At 50.8% G+C, this 13,615-nt stretch overlaps 1 protein-coding gene across 1 annotated transcript; it reads left to right on the top strand.

Annotated features, from left to right (window-relative positions):
• Positions 1-1,972: 1,972 nt before the first annotated feature.
• LOC100384851 (Inositol-3-phosphate synthase isozyme 1) lies at positions 1,973-5,415 on the top strand. The gene is made up of 10 exons (NM_001177287.1): positions 1,973-2,243; positions 2,360-2,428; positions 2,559-2,694; positions 3,065-3,312; positions 3,420-3,646; positions 3,719-3,834; positions 3,983-4,159; positions 4,265-4,453; positions 4,556-4,618; positions 4,980-5,415. The coding sequence occupies exons 1-10, from the start codon at positions 2,059-2,061 to the stop codon at positions 5,097-5,099; spliced, it is 1,530 nt and encodes a 509-aa protein (NP_001170758.1). The 5' UTR covers positions 1,973-2,058; the 3' UTR covers positions 5,100-5,415.
• Positions 5,416-13,615: the final 8,200 nt, after the last annotated feature.

Consider the following 13,615-nt stretch of genomic DNA (forward strand, 5'->3'; position numbering starts at 1 on the left):
TTCATCATCGTCCACACGCAAGTTCTGCGATATTCAAATTATCATGACATCTAGATTATTCAGCAATCTGAATTCTCAAAAAAGCTCTTCAGAATAGGATGTCCCACATAGTCCTAAAAATGGTTGGAGAAAGTTAACAAATAGCTCCATTTTTAGTTATGAAAATTCATTGATTCACCTATTTATTTTTTAACTAGGAGAGATTCGCTGATTTGAAGTAAATATGGGCCCTCCTGATTAAACTGTAAAATAAAGCTCCTAAGAGGGTTATTTTTTAAATAATAAAGGACAACACTGTCAATTAAAGAGTCCCTATGGTTCTAGATACATGTGATATCCTGGCCCCTGGGATGGTGATATCCTGGCTCAAGGCTTAATACAATTAATAGAGTATCCATACTAACAAGGTGCATCTTATTTTTCGGAAGCCTATCTCGAAAGAACCTCCAAATTAAGCGTGCTTGGCTTGGAGCAATTTGGGATGGGAGACCGACCGGGAAGTTTTCTCGGGTGCGCACGAGTGAGGATAAAGTGTGCACAAAAGACCCGTGTTGGTCTGTGGGGACAATATATGATTCTAGAGAGCTGTCAGGAATAAATACCGCCGGTCCAGGGATTATACGGGGTGTTACAATACACTAGAGGAATTGGTGCGGCGATGTATTTAAGAGGTGTTTGAATACATTAAAGCTAATAGATAGTGGGCTAAACAATTGCTATTAAAATTAGCTTGCTAACAAATAACTAGCTAACTATTAGCTAATTTGCTAAAAGTAGCTAATACATTAATTAGTAGCTAGACTGTTTGGATGTATTTAGTTAATTTTAGTAACTAACTATTAGCTCTACTGCGTTCAAACATCCCTTAGTATTAAATTAATTTCAGCTATATGACCTTACATGCAGTTGGATAAGATTCAGCCGTGGTTTATATGAATAATCATCTCGTAACTATAGAATGTGTAATTCTAGCTTTGTCTTCTCCAAAGAGAATTACACTGGCCCCATGAACCTTGTGTCGTGCTGCCCTTGAATCAGGACCTGAAACCGTGGAATGTCGGTTCACCAAAAAAATTTGGGAGGAAGTTTCTATTTGGTAGCTATCGAGGATCTGAAACTGTCCAGCTGAGAGCGATCTCACTCGATGTGCCTTTGGTGGGAGAAATTGGCTATGCTGTCAAGATGCAACAGGAAGGGCACTCTATTGATTCTTGTAATCTGAGAAATATGACGAGAAAGAAATGCAATAATTTTTTATTGCAGGTTCTCAAGCAGTCAGTAAATTATAGCTAAATTCATAAGTGTGAGGCGAATGTCTGGGGAATGGCGGAGGCTAGGCATCTAGCAACCGCCATAGCTGTCATTTAGTAGGTCTATTTTTTTCTATTTGTTGGGCTTCTGGCGATTGCTCCAATCTCTGTAGTGTTTTAAAGTTTCTTGTTATTCTTCTTATCAATAAAATTTGGAGATCTCATCCCTTTTCGTTTAAAAAAAAGAGAACCACTCATAGCCAACTCAAAACTGATTCAGGTAGGGATTAAAAGAGAATCACTTCTCCATTTAGGTGGAGCTGAGAGCTAAAAAATACCTACTTCATTTTGCTCCCTGTAATATTTAGGTGAAATCAAGAGAATCACTTCTCATCAACTCCTAACCCTCCATCAGAGAAAAGGAGCAGAGTTGAAGAATCAGATAGCTGTCTCAAATAGCTGAAATGTGTAAAAAAATGCGGATACAGATCTGGATTATAACTACACAAATTAAGGAGTATCCTCGCAAAAGAAAAAAAAGAAATGAGGAGAAGAGACAACCGATCGGATTCCGAATTTCCGATCCGAGAGAATCGGCCAGGCCACTCGCACCGCGACCACTCGTCATTAGTCGCGCTCCTCCCGCGGCGAACCCCACGTGGAGGCCGCGCGCAGCTATATAATGGACTATCCTTGGATCCCCGCATATCGTTGAGCGAGTTCCGAGGGTGAGGCGGCGATTGCTGCGTTCCGTCCGTTCGTTTTTGTGTGGGGCAGAAGCCAACTAAGACCGCGAGGAGATCGGAGGATGTTCGCGGAGAGCTTCCGGGTGGAGAGCCCGCGGGTGCGGTACGGCGACGGCGAGATTCAGTCGGAGTACCGCTACGACACTACCGAGGTCGTCCCGCCGGGGAATAGCGGCGCAGGGTGGGTGGTGCGCCCAAAGTCCGTCACCTACAACTTCAAGACCAGCACCAACGTCCCAAAGCTCGGGTGCGTAGACGTCGCGTAAACCCCAGCGAACCAACTCATCCGCCTCCATACATATATCTGTGGATATGGATCGATCGATCGATCATACGTTGTGCCGTTGCTATTGATCGATACAGGGTGATGCTCGTAGGATGGGGCGGCAACAACGGGACAACGCTCACGGCCGGGGTGATCGCCAACAGGGAGTACGTTTCTCAATAGCTGCATGCCATATGTTCCATGGCACATTTCTCTGAGCTCTTATCAGATCCGTGCATGCAGTTGGGTGAGAGGATTCAATAGCTCCATCAGCTGACGAACTGCGATTCCTTGCAGAGGAATTTCGTGGGAGACAAAGGAGAAGGTTCACAGGGCGAACTACTTCGGCTCCCTGACCCAGGCTTCAACCATCAGGATCGGCAGCCACAACGGGGAGGAGATCTACGCGCCTTTCAAGAGCCTCGTGCCTATGGTGTGTGTGATCCTTTTCCTACACTTCCTATTCACTCGCTGCTTTATAATTACGGAATTACCTAAGCAAATGAGGATCTGAATTAGCTATGTGTCATTTTCCTCGATCTGTTAGTTTTATGTGCGGTATGATACGCATTCCCTTTGATGTTTCTATTTTTTTTTAAATATGGATGGTAGTTAATTACTTACCAACGCAAATCAGGATCCAAATTAATTACGTAAGCCCATGAGGATCCATAGAGAATTATTATGCGTCATTTTCCTCAACAAAAACTATCAGTTTTAATTTGTTGCGACACTAGTACACTACTGTGATACCCAGTTAGTTCTTTCTTCAGTAGTGGCATTGTATTGCTTGAATCATGCAGGTTAACCCCAACACTATCGTCTTTGGTGGGTGGGACATCAGTAACCTGAACATGGCCGACGCCATGGCCAGGGCCCAGGTCCTAGACATTCACCTTCAGAAGCAGCTCAGGCCCTACATGGAATCCATGCAGCCACTCGCCGGCATTTTCAACCCAGACTTCGTCGCCGCAAACCAAGGTGCCCGTGCTAACAATATCATTAAGGGAACCAAGAAAGAGCAGGTGGAGCAGATCAGGAAGGACATCAGGTACTTAAACTCAAAAACACAGAATACTGACATAAACCCGCAATGGTGAATTTTCCAAATGAGGATTGTTATTATCAACTGAATCATGGGGTTCATGAACTCTGCAGGGAGTTCAAGGAAAAGACCAAGGTCGACAAGGTAGTCGTGCTATGGACAGCAAACACCGAGAGGTATAGCAACGTGGTTGCAGGGCTTAACGACACCATGGACAACCTCTTGGCATCGCTGGACAAGAATGAAGCAGAGATCTCACCATCCACCTTGTACGCAATAGCCTGTGTCTTTGAGGGTGTTCCATTCGTCAATGGCAGCCCTCAGAACACCTTCGTGCCTGGTGCGTAGCGCTGCACTACAAAATTTTACATGTGTGTATTTGCTTGTGTAGTAATGTTCAGTTCATGCACAGGGCTGATGGAGCTTGCCATAAAAAAGAATTCGGTGATAGGAGGCGACGACTTTAAGAGTGGGCAGACCAAGATGAAGTCTGTGTTGGTCGATTTCCTCGTCGGTGCTGGAATTAAGGTACATTCCTTGTCTATTGCTGGGGGCCTGGGATTAAGATGAATTATTTGTCTTTCACATTCAAGAATAATCGAACTTTATTAGCATATCAGATAATATAAGGTGGATTCTTTTTTTCTTTCTTTTTTTCGTGTTTGTGCTGTCGTAGCCCACCTCAATTGCTAGCTACAACCACCTAGGAAACAATGATGGCATGAATCTCTCTGCGCCACAAGTCTTCCGGTCTAAAGAGATCTCCAAGAGCAGCGTGGTGGACGACATGGTCGCTAGCAATCCGATCCTCTACAAGCCCGATGAACATCCTGATCACGTAATCGTGATCAAGGTCGGTCGGTCCACTTGTTGTTTAGTTTGTGACTGAGTCTATCCCATATATGCTACTTCATGTTTGATTAATTGTTACTCAAAGTTGATCCCTCTTCTTTTGCAGTACATCCCCTATGTGGGTGACAGCAAGAGAGCCATGGACGAATATACCTCCGAGATCTTCATGGGCGGCAAGAACACCATCGTGCTGCACAACACCTGTGAGGACTCGCTTCTCGCCTCGCCGATCATCCTTGACTTGGTGCTCCTAGCTGAGCTCAGCACTCGGATTCAGCTCAAGGCTGAAGGGCAGGTAAACAGATGACGGATCCACTACATATAGCATATATATGCTGCAGTAATTAATGTTTGAATGAAAATTATTGACGTCGTTCTCCCTTTGCTCTTTGTGCAGGATAAGTTCCACTCCTTCCATCCTGTCGCCACTATTTTGAGCTATCTTAGCAAGGCTCCTCTTGTAAGCCTTTCATTTTATTTGCAACTGACACTTTTTTTTTGTCATCATGTTGCTATTGACTTCTAAAATGGAGAGTATCAAATAATTTAGAATCAAAACATTGTAATTGTTTCAGTTATGTATTAGTGCATGTTACCAAATTGTTTATTTTAGGATCAGAGAAAGTTTGTAAGGCAATAGTTAGATATGAGAATGCAGGTAGTTCCGAAGTAAGCTTAGCTTAACTGGTTGGGTAGAATGTGTTTGATAGATCATGACTACAATATTACAGTTAGGATTGCCCTGCAGTTCATTTAGCTCAAAAGGTTTTATAATGCATTCTCAATGAAATATCTGTTCATGAAATTGGTTTGTTAAACAGGTACCCCCTGGCACACCCGTGGTGAATGCTCTAGCCAAGCAGAGGGCCATGCTGGAAAATATCTTGCGGGCCTGCATCGGCCTTGCCCCTGAGAACAACATGATGCTTGAGCACAAGTGAAAGAGTTTCATATCCCTAATGACCACAGAATAGGATGAATGGAATGGTGGGATCGAGCGAGCCCAATGAAGAAATAACAGGAGGCCAGAAAAAGTGTACGGAGAGAAGATCAAGTATGGATGATGCCACATAGACCCTTTTTTAACGTTATCATTTTTTTTAGATTTGACTCGTTTTGGGGTGATTAGATTGTGTACTGGCTATCCATTGTATGCAGCATGAAACCTTTATTTATTTGTTGTGTGATAGAGGTTATAGAAGTATCTAACCTAATTTCTTAAACTCTTAGTTGATTAATATTTTTAATTGATCGCTGAAGAACACATTTGATATGCTCGATCAATGGAGCTTTAATCCCTGATTCCTAACGGAGAGTTCCCGATGGAGGCATGGGCCAATTCTTTTCCATGAATATGGATGGTTCTCTATCCTCCGTCCCAAATCTGTGTCCCCGTCCTTTTTTTCATATACGTATCTAGGCATGACTAGAATTTATGATGTATTTGTTGTGCATCATGTATACTTTTGTTATACATCCAATTAGGGATGGCAGCGGGGTTGGAACCCGTGGATACTACTATAGCAAACCTCTGTACAGGCGGTTTGGTTCGCCTCTACACAGGCGGTTCCAGGAACCGCTTGTGGTACACCGCCTGTGATGTAAAACAACATTACAGGCGGTCAATCAAAAACCACCTGTGAAAGACACACATTACAGGCGGTCTAGTTCAAAGAAACCGCCTGTGATAGACACACATCACAGGCGGTTTCTTATCCTAGCCGCTTGTGTTAGCCACACATCACAGACGGTTTTTAATATAAGTCCGATTGCATACAATATAAATCACAGACGGTTTTCAATATACAGATTCATATACAGAATTTTCAAACACAGATTATACACAGATTTCATACACAGATTCACACAGATTGCATACACAGATTTATACATATCAAGTTCCATAATACACAGATTCATCCACATATCAAGTTCCATCGTCATACACAGATTTATACACATATCAAGTTCCATAGACAACTAAACATCTCAAAGTTCCATAGACAACTAAACATCTAAAGTTCCTAACTAAAGACCTAAACACTGTGTGATATTGTGTACAAACTTAGTGTTGGAACTTGCTCTCAGTTGCAAGGGGATCCAACGGGGGTGAACAGTGACGTTAACAGGGTTCTCGCGCTAGATGGCAAAAGCTCTGTTTCTCCCTCCTCTCACGAGCACTGTGCGGGGGTATTTATAGGTATCTGAGTGCCCAGCGTCTTGTGTTAAGGACGCATGTGCCCTCAGACACCTTGGTTATCCCCAGAATATTCCCATAAAGCAGGGTTACAGACTGTAATTACAGGGATGCCTTTACAAGTTAGGCCCATAACATGCAGCGGCCACGCAGGGCCCGTTACAATGGGCCGGATCACACGTGGGCCTCCATGCTCGACGATGCCGCACGGTGGGACGACCTCGTCGCAGGTCTTCGTCTGATGTCGTATCGGGCGAAGGACGTCCCTGTCCGTTGTCTTGTCTCTGTTGGACCAACGACTGCAGCGAAGGCCTCGAGCGAAGGGTGGCATCTTCGCCTTCGCCCCAACATTTGCCCTCCGAGGGACCAGTTCGACTAAGTCATCTGGTGCCGAAGACGTCGCTAGATGGCGGAGACTCTGCCCTCGCTCGAAGTGGTTCCGCGGGGGTTTTTGACGTGACCGTTGATTGACACCGTACTGTTGGACTGCGGGCTTCCCGAAGCGCCGCGCCCTGTGTATAAAAGGGGGCGGGGGTCGGCGCGTTTTGAACTTCACTTTCCGCGCTCCGTGAGAACCCTAGCCGCTTTTTCCACCGTCTTGCTGCTCGTCTGCCCTCCTTGCTCTTGTTCGCCGGAGATCTGGCTCGAGTGAAGCAGACCGCCCGCCACCGCCGACGGTACGTAGCGATGCCGACCTCTTCTTCTTCTGCTGCCGCTACACCGCCGGCCGACGCGTCGTCTGAGGAAACGCTGAGTACTTTGGCGGCGGAGGAGTTGCGCGCCGGCGATACGGTGGATTTTGGTGTGTCGCGGATGTCGTCGGTCCGCGTGTAAGATATGCAACGGCTGGGTTACTTTGGCGGCGGAGTCGCTCGTGTCCTGGGGATGGAAGAAGTCCCCGAGCCGGAAGGCGAGTTGGTTGTGTTCGAGGCGTTCTTCGCCGCCGGTCTTCACCTGCCTGCGCACCGATTTGTTGGAGAAGTCCTGCGCAGATTTAACGTTCAGATCCATCAGCTGACTCCGAATGCCGTGGTGGCTCTGTCGAAGTATGTCTGGGCGACGACTTCGTACGGCGGACAGCCATCAGTCGAAGTCTTTGCGAAGTACTATTGCCTGCACTGGCAGAAGAGGATGATTGGAGATGAAGTTGCCCAGTTTGGGTCCTATACATTTACGTCGAAGACCGGCAAGACCACGATGGAGGTAGTTGAGTTGGTTCCTTGCGCCCGCAACAAGTGGGGCAATTGGAATGATTTTTGGTTCTACGTCGCGGAGGGTACCGTCGAAGACCATCCGGGGCTCCCCGTGTCCGAGATGTGTTCGCATCTTTACTCAGCATACCCGCCTTTTGAAGTGGCGGAGGATGATGCGGACGAAGGGGCCCTTCGGTGCGCCGCCGGCCTGAGCAGCGGGCGCGATTTGGTTGAGGAATTTGTGGCGTACGGGGTATGGCCTTTGGCGCATGGCTGGGCATTGGGCGAAGTGTACCCTCGCTAGATGCCTTCCCATGGTGGAAAGCTGGTGCGACGTCCACCCTTCGCGCTTGATCTGCATAGCCGCGATCCGGCCGACTTTGTTCGTGAGGCGGAGGATGGGGCGGTGCGGATCGTTGGTCGGTATGTGCCGAGGACAGAGGGCCAGCGTAGCTGGGATATTCGCGGGTCGAATGACCGCTTGAACAGGGTTTTTGAGTTGAATCGCCTGCCATATGGGGGTTATCCCGGCCAAGACGATGTGGATCGTCGCGGGAAGAAACCGGTGGTAGAGTCTGGAGATGACCCTGCGCCGGTGGCCGCCCCATTCTTTAAGAAGAGGAAACTAGGTACTGCTATGGGGGGACTTGGGGTTTCCGATGGTTTTGCTAGAGAATTGATGAGGACATGCACGGCCCCGGGGGGAAGGATGTCTTCGCCCGAGCTCCGGGAGTCTTCGGCACGTATGCTGAGGGTTACCGGGGGTTGGTGGCCTAAGAATGTTCTTATCCCCCGCGCGGCCGGCGAAGACCTTTTTGCATCTCGCATGGTTCGTGAATGGAAAGTGTTTCCTTACGGGTGGAATATTGCTGCTGTTGTGTCGGCAGTGATGGACAAGGATCGCCAGGGAGCCGCACAGAAGCGTCAAGCGGTCGTCAGGCTTCATGAAGCCAGACCGAAGAGGCAGCGGGGGGCTGCAAAAGCTGCTGCCCCCGGCGGAGGCAAGCCGCCGCTGGCGGCGAAGTCGGCCGTCCCTGCATCCGACAAGGCGGTTCCAAATCTTCGAAGGCTGCACCGACGTCCAGCAGGGTGCCGGAGGTCGCGAAGGCGGCCCGAGAGTTGCCGCCGGCGGGCAAGCGCGTCGCCAACTTCTCCACCGACATTAGCGTGGACAACTATTTTGTTGGTAAGCCGTTGGCTCGATTTTTTTTTGTAATTTGTTGATACGTCGCAGGGTCGGGCGAAGGCCAACTTGTCGTTGTTCCGCCTGCCGCGGCGACCGCGGCGGCTGCCGTAGTGCCAAAGGCGAAGGGGGGTGCTCTTAGTGCCGGCGGCGAGATGCCGGCACTCGCTGCTGTCAGGGACGAGGCGGGCGAAGTGTCCCGCCGGCTGAAGGAGGCACTAAGTCAGGTACATTGGGCTAGACTTCGTTTTTTTTATTGGCTTCGTTGGGGCTGTGGTCTTACGTGTGTTTTGCAGGCGGCTGACTTCGCAGACCGCGCGGCGTCGGCGGCCCTCACGACAGTTGTGTCTGCCGAAGTCGAGAGACTTCGAACGCAACATGCTGACGCCATCCGGGAAAAATCGGCCACCGAGAGTAAGTGCCGCAAGCTGGCGGACAAGGTGGCCACGCTGGAGGGGGAGAAAACTGACCTCCAGCGCCAACTGGCGGAGGAGAGGAGGGAGGCCAATGAGGCCCTCGCCAAGGCGCAGGCTACGCTGGCGGAGGCCAATTTGGCGCGGGTGGAGGGCAGTCTTGCCAGGGAGCGCGCCGAGCAATTGGAGGAGCGGCTCAGCGCCCTGCAGAGCCGTGTGGAGAGGGCCGAGGCCGCGACGCGCACGGAGGCTGAGCGGACGCGCAAACAGCTTATGGATTCATACCATGAGCTGGGCGCGCGGACCGCCGACTTCGAAGTGCCGGACCGGGAGCCTGGACTTCGCTGCCTGGAGTGGGTACAGGAGGAGTTGCAGGCACTCCCCACTATCGTGGAGGGGTTCATGTCTTATGCCTCCCTGGTTACCTGCGAGGGGGCGATGAACGCGCTCTCTCGCGAAGGGTGCCGGCACTATGAGGTCTTCGACCAAGCTGATGAGGATTTCGAGCGTGATATTTACAAGGTTGAGGACCCTATAGTGAAGGAATCCGTCGGAGCCATCTACGACCGGATGTGGGGCCCACACGGTCGAGAGGTGGTCAGGGAGCGGGCTGAGACGACGAGGGGTCAGGTAACGTTTGGCTTTTGTTTGATGCTTGTTTGGATGTGGGCTATATATGGGTTTGCTGAATTTGTGTGTTGTGTCTCAGGCGGTGCGTGGCGAGAGGGTGGATGACTTTGGGGCTTTGAACAGCGTGCTACCTGACCCGGAGTCGAACCCGACAGAGGCTGTGTCCGAGGCCGCCCTGGGGCCACCCCCGAAAACCGCCGAAGGCGCTCCTGATGCCCCCGCAGCCGCTGCGCCGAGGGCTGAGGATCCTGTGACAGTGGCGGCGGAGGCGACAGCGGAGGCGACAGCGGAGGCTCCCGTGACGGCTGGGTCCCCGCAGGTGGCGTAGTGGGTGTGGGTAGTTAGGGAATTTTGTATATGTTGCTGAATTTTGGTTGCTGCGCAGGTTCAAGGTTTTGGGCCTGCGCACGCAACCGCTACTACTAATTTTTTGGCGGCTTCGACCGTGGATGATGGTGATAAATCGGATGGGTTTGCATCTAACTTTTCTGATTTTGGTGACTCTGGGAGCTCGGTTGAGTGGACTGAGGAGTCGTCGGATGAGGACTTGGACTACTTTGCGGCCTTGGATGTGGCAGCGGCGGAGGCTTCGCCGCACGCTGCGGATGCTAAAGCTGTGCCTGGTCCGAGTGCTGGGCGTAGGCGGCGAAGGGCGGTTGCGAAGCGTAGAGTGAGTGGGGCGGACGGCGGTAGGCTTCGTGTGAGTAGGGCTGGCCGGCAGGAACTGTTGACCTTGCCGGCCGCCGTGAGTGCAGGTGAGGGGGAATTGCGAAGTCTTTTTGCGGGTGAGGAGCTTAGGATAATGTTATTTAACTATAGGGAGATGGGAATTATTCCGAAGGTTGAACCGATGTAGAGTGTGATGCCCTCGCTTGTACATGTGTGATGTCTTGTATGAGGAAGTTGTGTGCCCTCGCACATTCGGCTATGCTCGCGAAGGCGTTACGTACTTGGTCACGTGTATTTGTTATGCTGGACTGGTGCGCATGTGATCGGTCTTTGCGCAGGCAGTTTGGTGTAGTCGTTTTCGCTTTTGTTACGCTTCGTCCGGCTGCGCCTTTGGGCAGCTGTTGCACGGATAGTCTTCACGGAGGACTTCGATTTTTCGCGCTTGTTGCGCTAGCCCGGCTGCACCCTTAGGCGACTTCTGCACGAACAGTCTTCGCGGTAGACTTAAATGTTTCGCACTTGTTGTGCTAGTCCGGCTGCACCCTTAGGCGACTTCTGCACGGATAGTCTTCACGGTAGACTTAAATGTTTCGCACTTGTTGTGCTAGTCCGGCTGCACCCTTAGGCGACTTCTGCACGGATAGTCTTCGCGGTAGACTTAAATGTTTCGCACTTGTTGTGCTAGTCCTGTTGCACCCTTAGGCGACTTCTGCACGGATAGTCTTCGCGGTAGACTTAAATGTTTCGCACTTGTTGTGCTAGTCCGGCTGCACCCTTAGGCGACTTCTGCACGGATTTGTCGCATGCGAGGGTGGCTAGCACTGAGCCTCGCGATGACTTTGTATTGGTTGAATGTCGAAGACCGTCGTCGTGGTCTTTTTTCGACGCATGTTTTTGCGGGGGATTTTTCACTTGTATATTACATGACTCCGCCTCGTTAAAAACCTCACCCCCCGGGAGGAAAAGAGTGCGGGCCAGAATAACATTGTTTTTTGCGAATTACAAGGGCGAATCGGCCCTGATGAGTCAAACAAAAAATTTGCGGAGATTGTCGACGTTCCAGGAGTGCTCCAGGTCTTCGTCGTTTGGCGTTGTGAGCCTGTAAGCGCTGGGGGAAGCCTTTGTCTTGACAATGAAAGGGCCCTCCCACTTGGGCTCCAGCTTGCCCCTGGACTCTGTCCGAGCTGTTCAGACGAGTACGAGGTCCCCTTCGCTGAACTCTCTCGGGATGACTCCGTGGTCGCGCCATGCTTTTGTCTGGGCTTGGTATTTGTTCCGAGCCTGTAGAGCGAAGACTCGGTCTCCATCGATGAGATCCTTTGAAGTGGGCTCGTCCACGTCGGGGACGGCTGACGGAACTATTTGCGGGGACCCATGTTTTATTTCTTGTGGGGTCATGGCCTCCGATCCATATAGAAGGCGAAAAGGGGTGAACCCGGTCGCCCTGCACTCAGTCGTGTTTAGCGCCCAGACCGCCTCAGGTAGCAAATCGGCCCACTTGCCCTTTTTTCGTCGAGGAGCATCTTTTTGACAGCTGTGAAAATTTTTTCATTGGCTCGCTCCACAACTCCGTTGGACTGCGAGTGATATACCGAGGCGAAGGCAAGCTTGGTGCCAATGGAGAAGCAAAAATCCTTGAAGTCTTGGCTGTCGAACTGCTTGCCGTTGTCGACTGTTAGTTCGGACGATACTTCGAAGCGGCAAACAATGTTTTGCCAAAAGAATTTTTGGGCAGTCTTTGATGTTATTGTGGAGACAACCCTTGCCTCGATCCATTTGGTGAAGTATTCGACAGCGACGAAGGCGAACTTAAGGTTCCCCTGAGCCGTGGGCAGGGGCCCGACGATGTCCAGGCCCCAGCGCTGGAGAGGCCAAGTGTGGGCGATCAGCTTTGTAAATTGCGAAGGGCTGCCTGATCGAGGAGAAAACTTCTGGCAGGCTTCGCAGGACCTTGTGACCCGATTTGCGGCGCAGATCATTGCAGGCTAGTAGAAACCTTGGCGGATCACCTTAGCAGCTAGGGCCCTTGGCCCTGCGTGAGAGCCGCAGGTACCACTGTGGACTTCGCGTAGGATCTGGACGCCTTCGGTTTCGGTGACGCATTTAAGCATTGGCTGACTGACCCCCTTCTTGTATAGTTGGCCCTCAATCAGTGCGAAGTCCCGACTTTGATGTTTGAGGCGCTTGGCCTCGTTGATGTCGGTTGGGTGATAGTACCCCTGAAGGAACAGAGTTATTGGTGCCCGCCAGTCTTCGGTCATGATAAGGTTGACTATGCGGTGGCCCTCGCTGTCATTGGTTATTTGGAGCCCTTCGGGGCTCCGGACGGCTGGTGTGCCAATGACATGGTAGAACACGTCGGAGGGCAGGGACTCGCCTTTGGCGGCAACCTTGGCCAATGCGTCGGCCTCTTCATTCTTGGCCCGGTCCACATGCTGCAAGGTGAATCCCTTGAATTGTCTCTCGAGACTTCGGATGGCCGCGAGGTATTGCATGAGTGCGGGGTCCTTTGCTGCATAGTCTTTCTCGACCTGGCCGGCAACTACCTTAGAGTCTGTTCTGATGATGCAGGTGGTGACCCCAAGGGCCCTCAGCTTGCGGAGGCCGAGGATGACTGCTTCGTATTCTGCTATGTTATTTGTGCATCTGTCAGATTCCAGAGCGAAGCTGAGGCGTGCTGCATATCTGTGCTTGACCCCGGCTGGTGAGGTGATGACTACAGCGACGCCTGCCCCCGCATGGCACCATGCGCCGTCGCAGTGGATCGTCCAAACCTTCTCTGCGGACGGGTCCGGCTGTGTTATTGGCCCAGTCCAGTTGACGACGAAGTCTGCCAGGACTTGTGACTTGATGGCTGTCCTGGGCTCGAAATTGATGTGGTAGCCGGAGAGTTCAGCCGCCCACTTGGCAATCCTCACCGATGCTTCCGGGTTTCTGAACAATTCGCCGAGTCCCCTGTCTGAGGTGACTCGGACCTTGAATGCTTCAAAATAATGGCGCAATTTGCGCGAAGACATAACAACTGCGTAGGCAATCTTCTCCAGTTCTGTCATGTTACATTTGGACGGTGTCAGCACTTCGGAGACGTAATAAACTGGGCACTGCCTGATTACGCCCTCAACTGTCTGCTCCTGCACCAGTGCCGCGCTGACCGCATGAGGCGAAGCCGCAA

Source organism: Zea mays, chromosome 1 (genome assembly GCF_902167145.1).
Source record: "Zea mays cultivar B73 chromosome 1, Zm-B73-REFERENCE-NAM-5.0, whole genome shotgun sequence".
NCBI lineage: Eukaryota > Viridiplantae > Streptophyta > Magnoliopsida > Poales > Poaceae > Zea > Zea mays.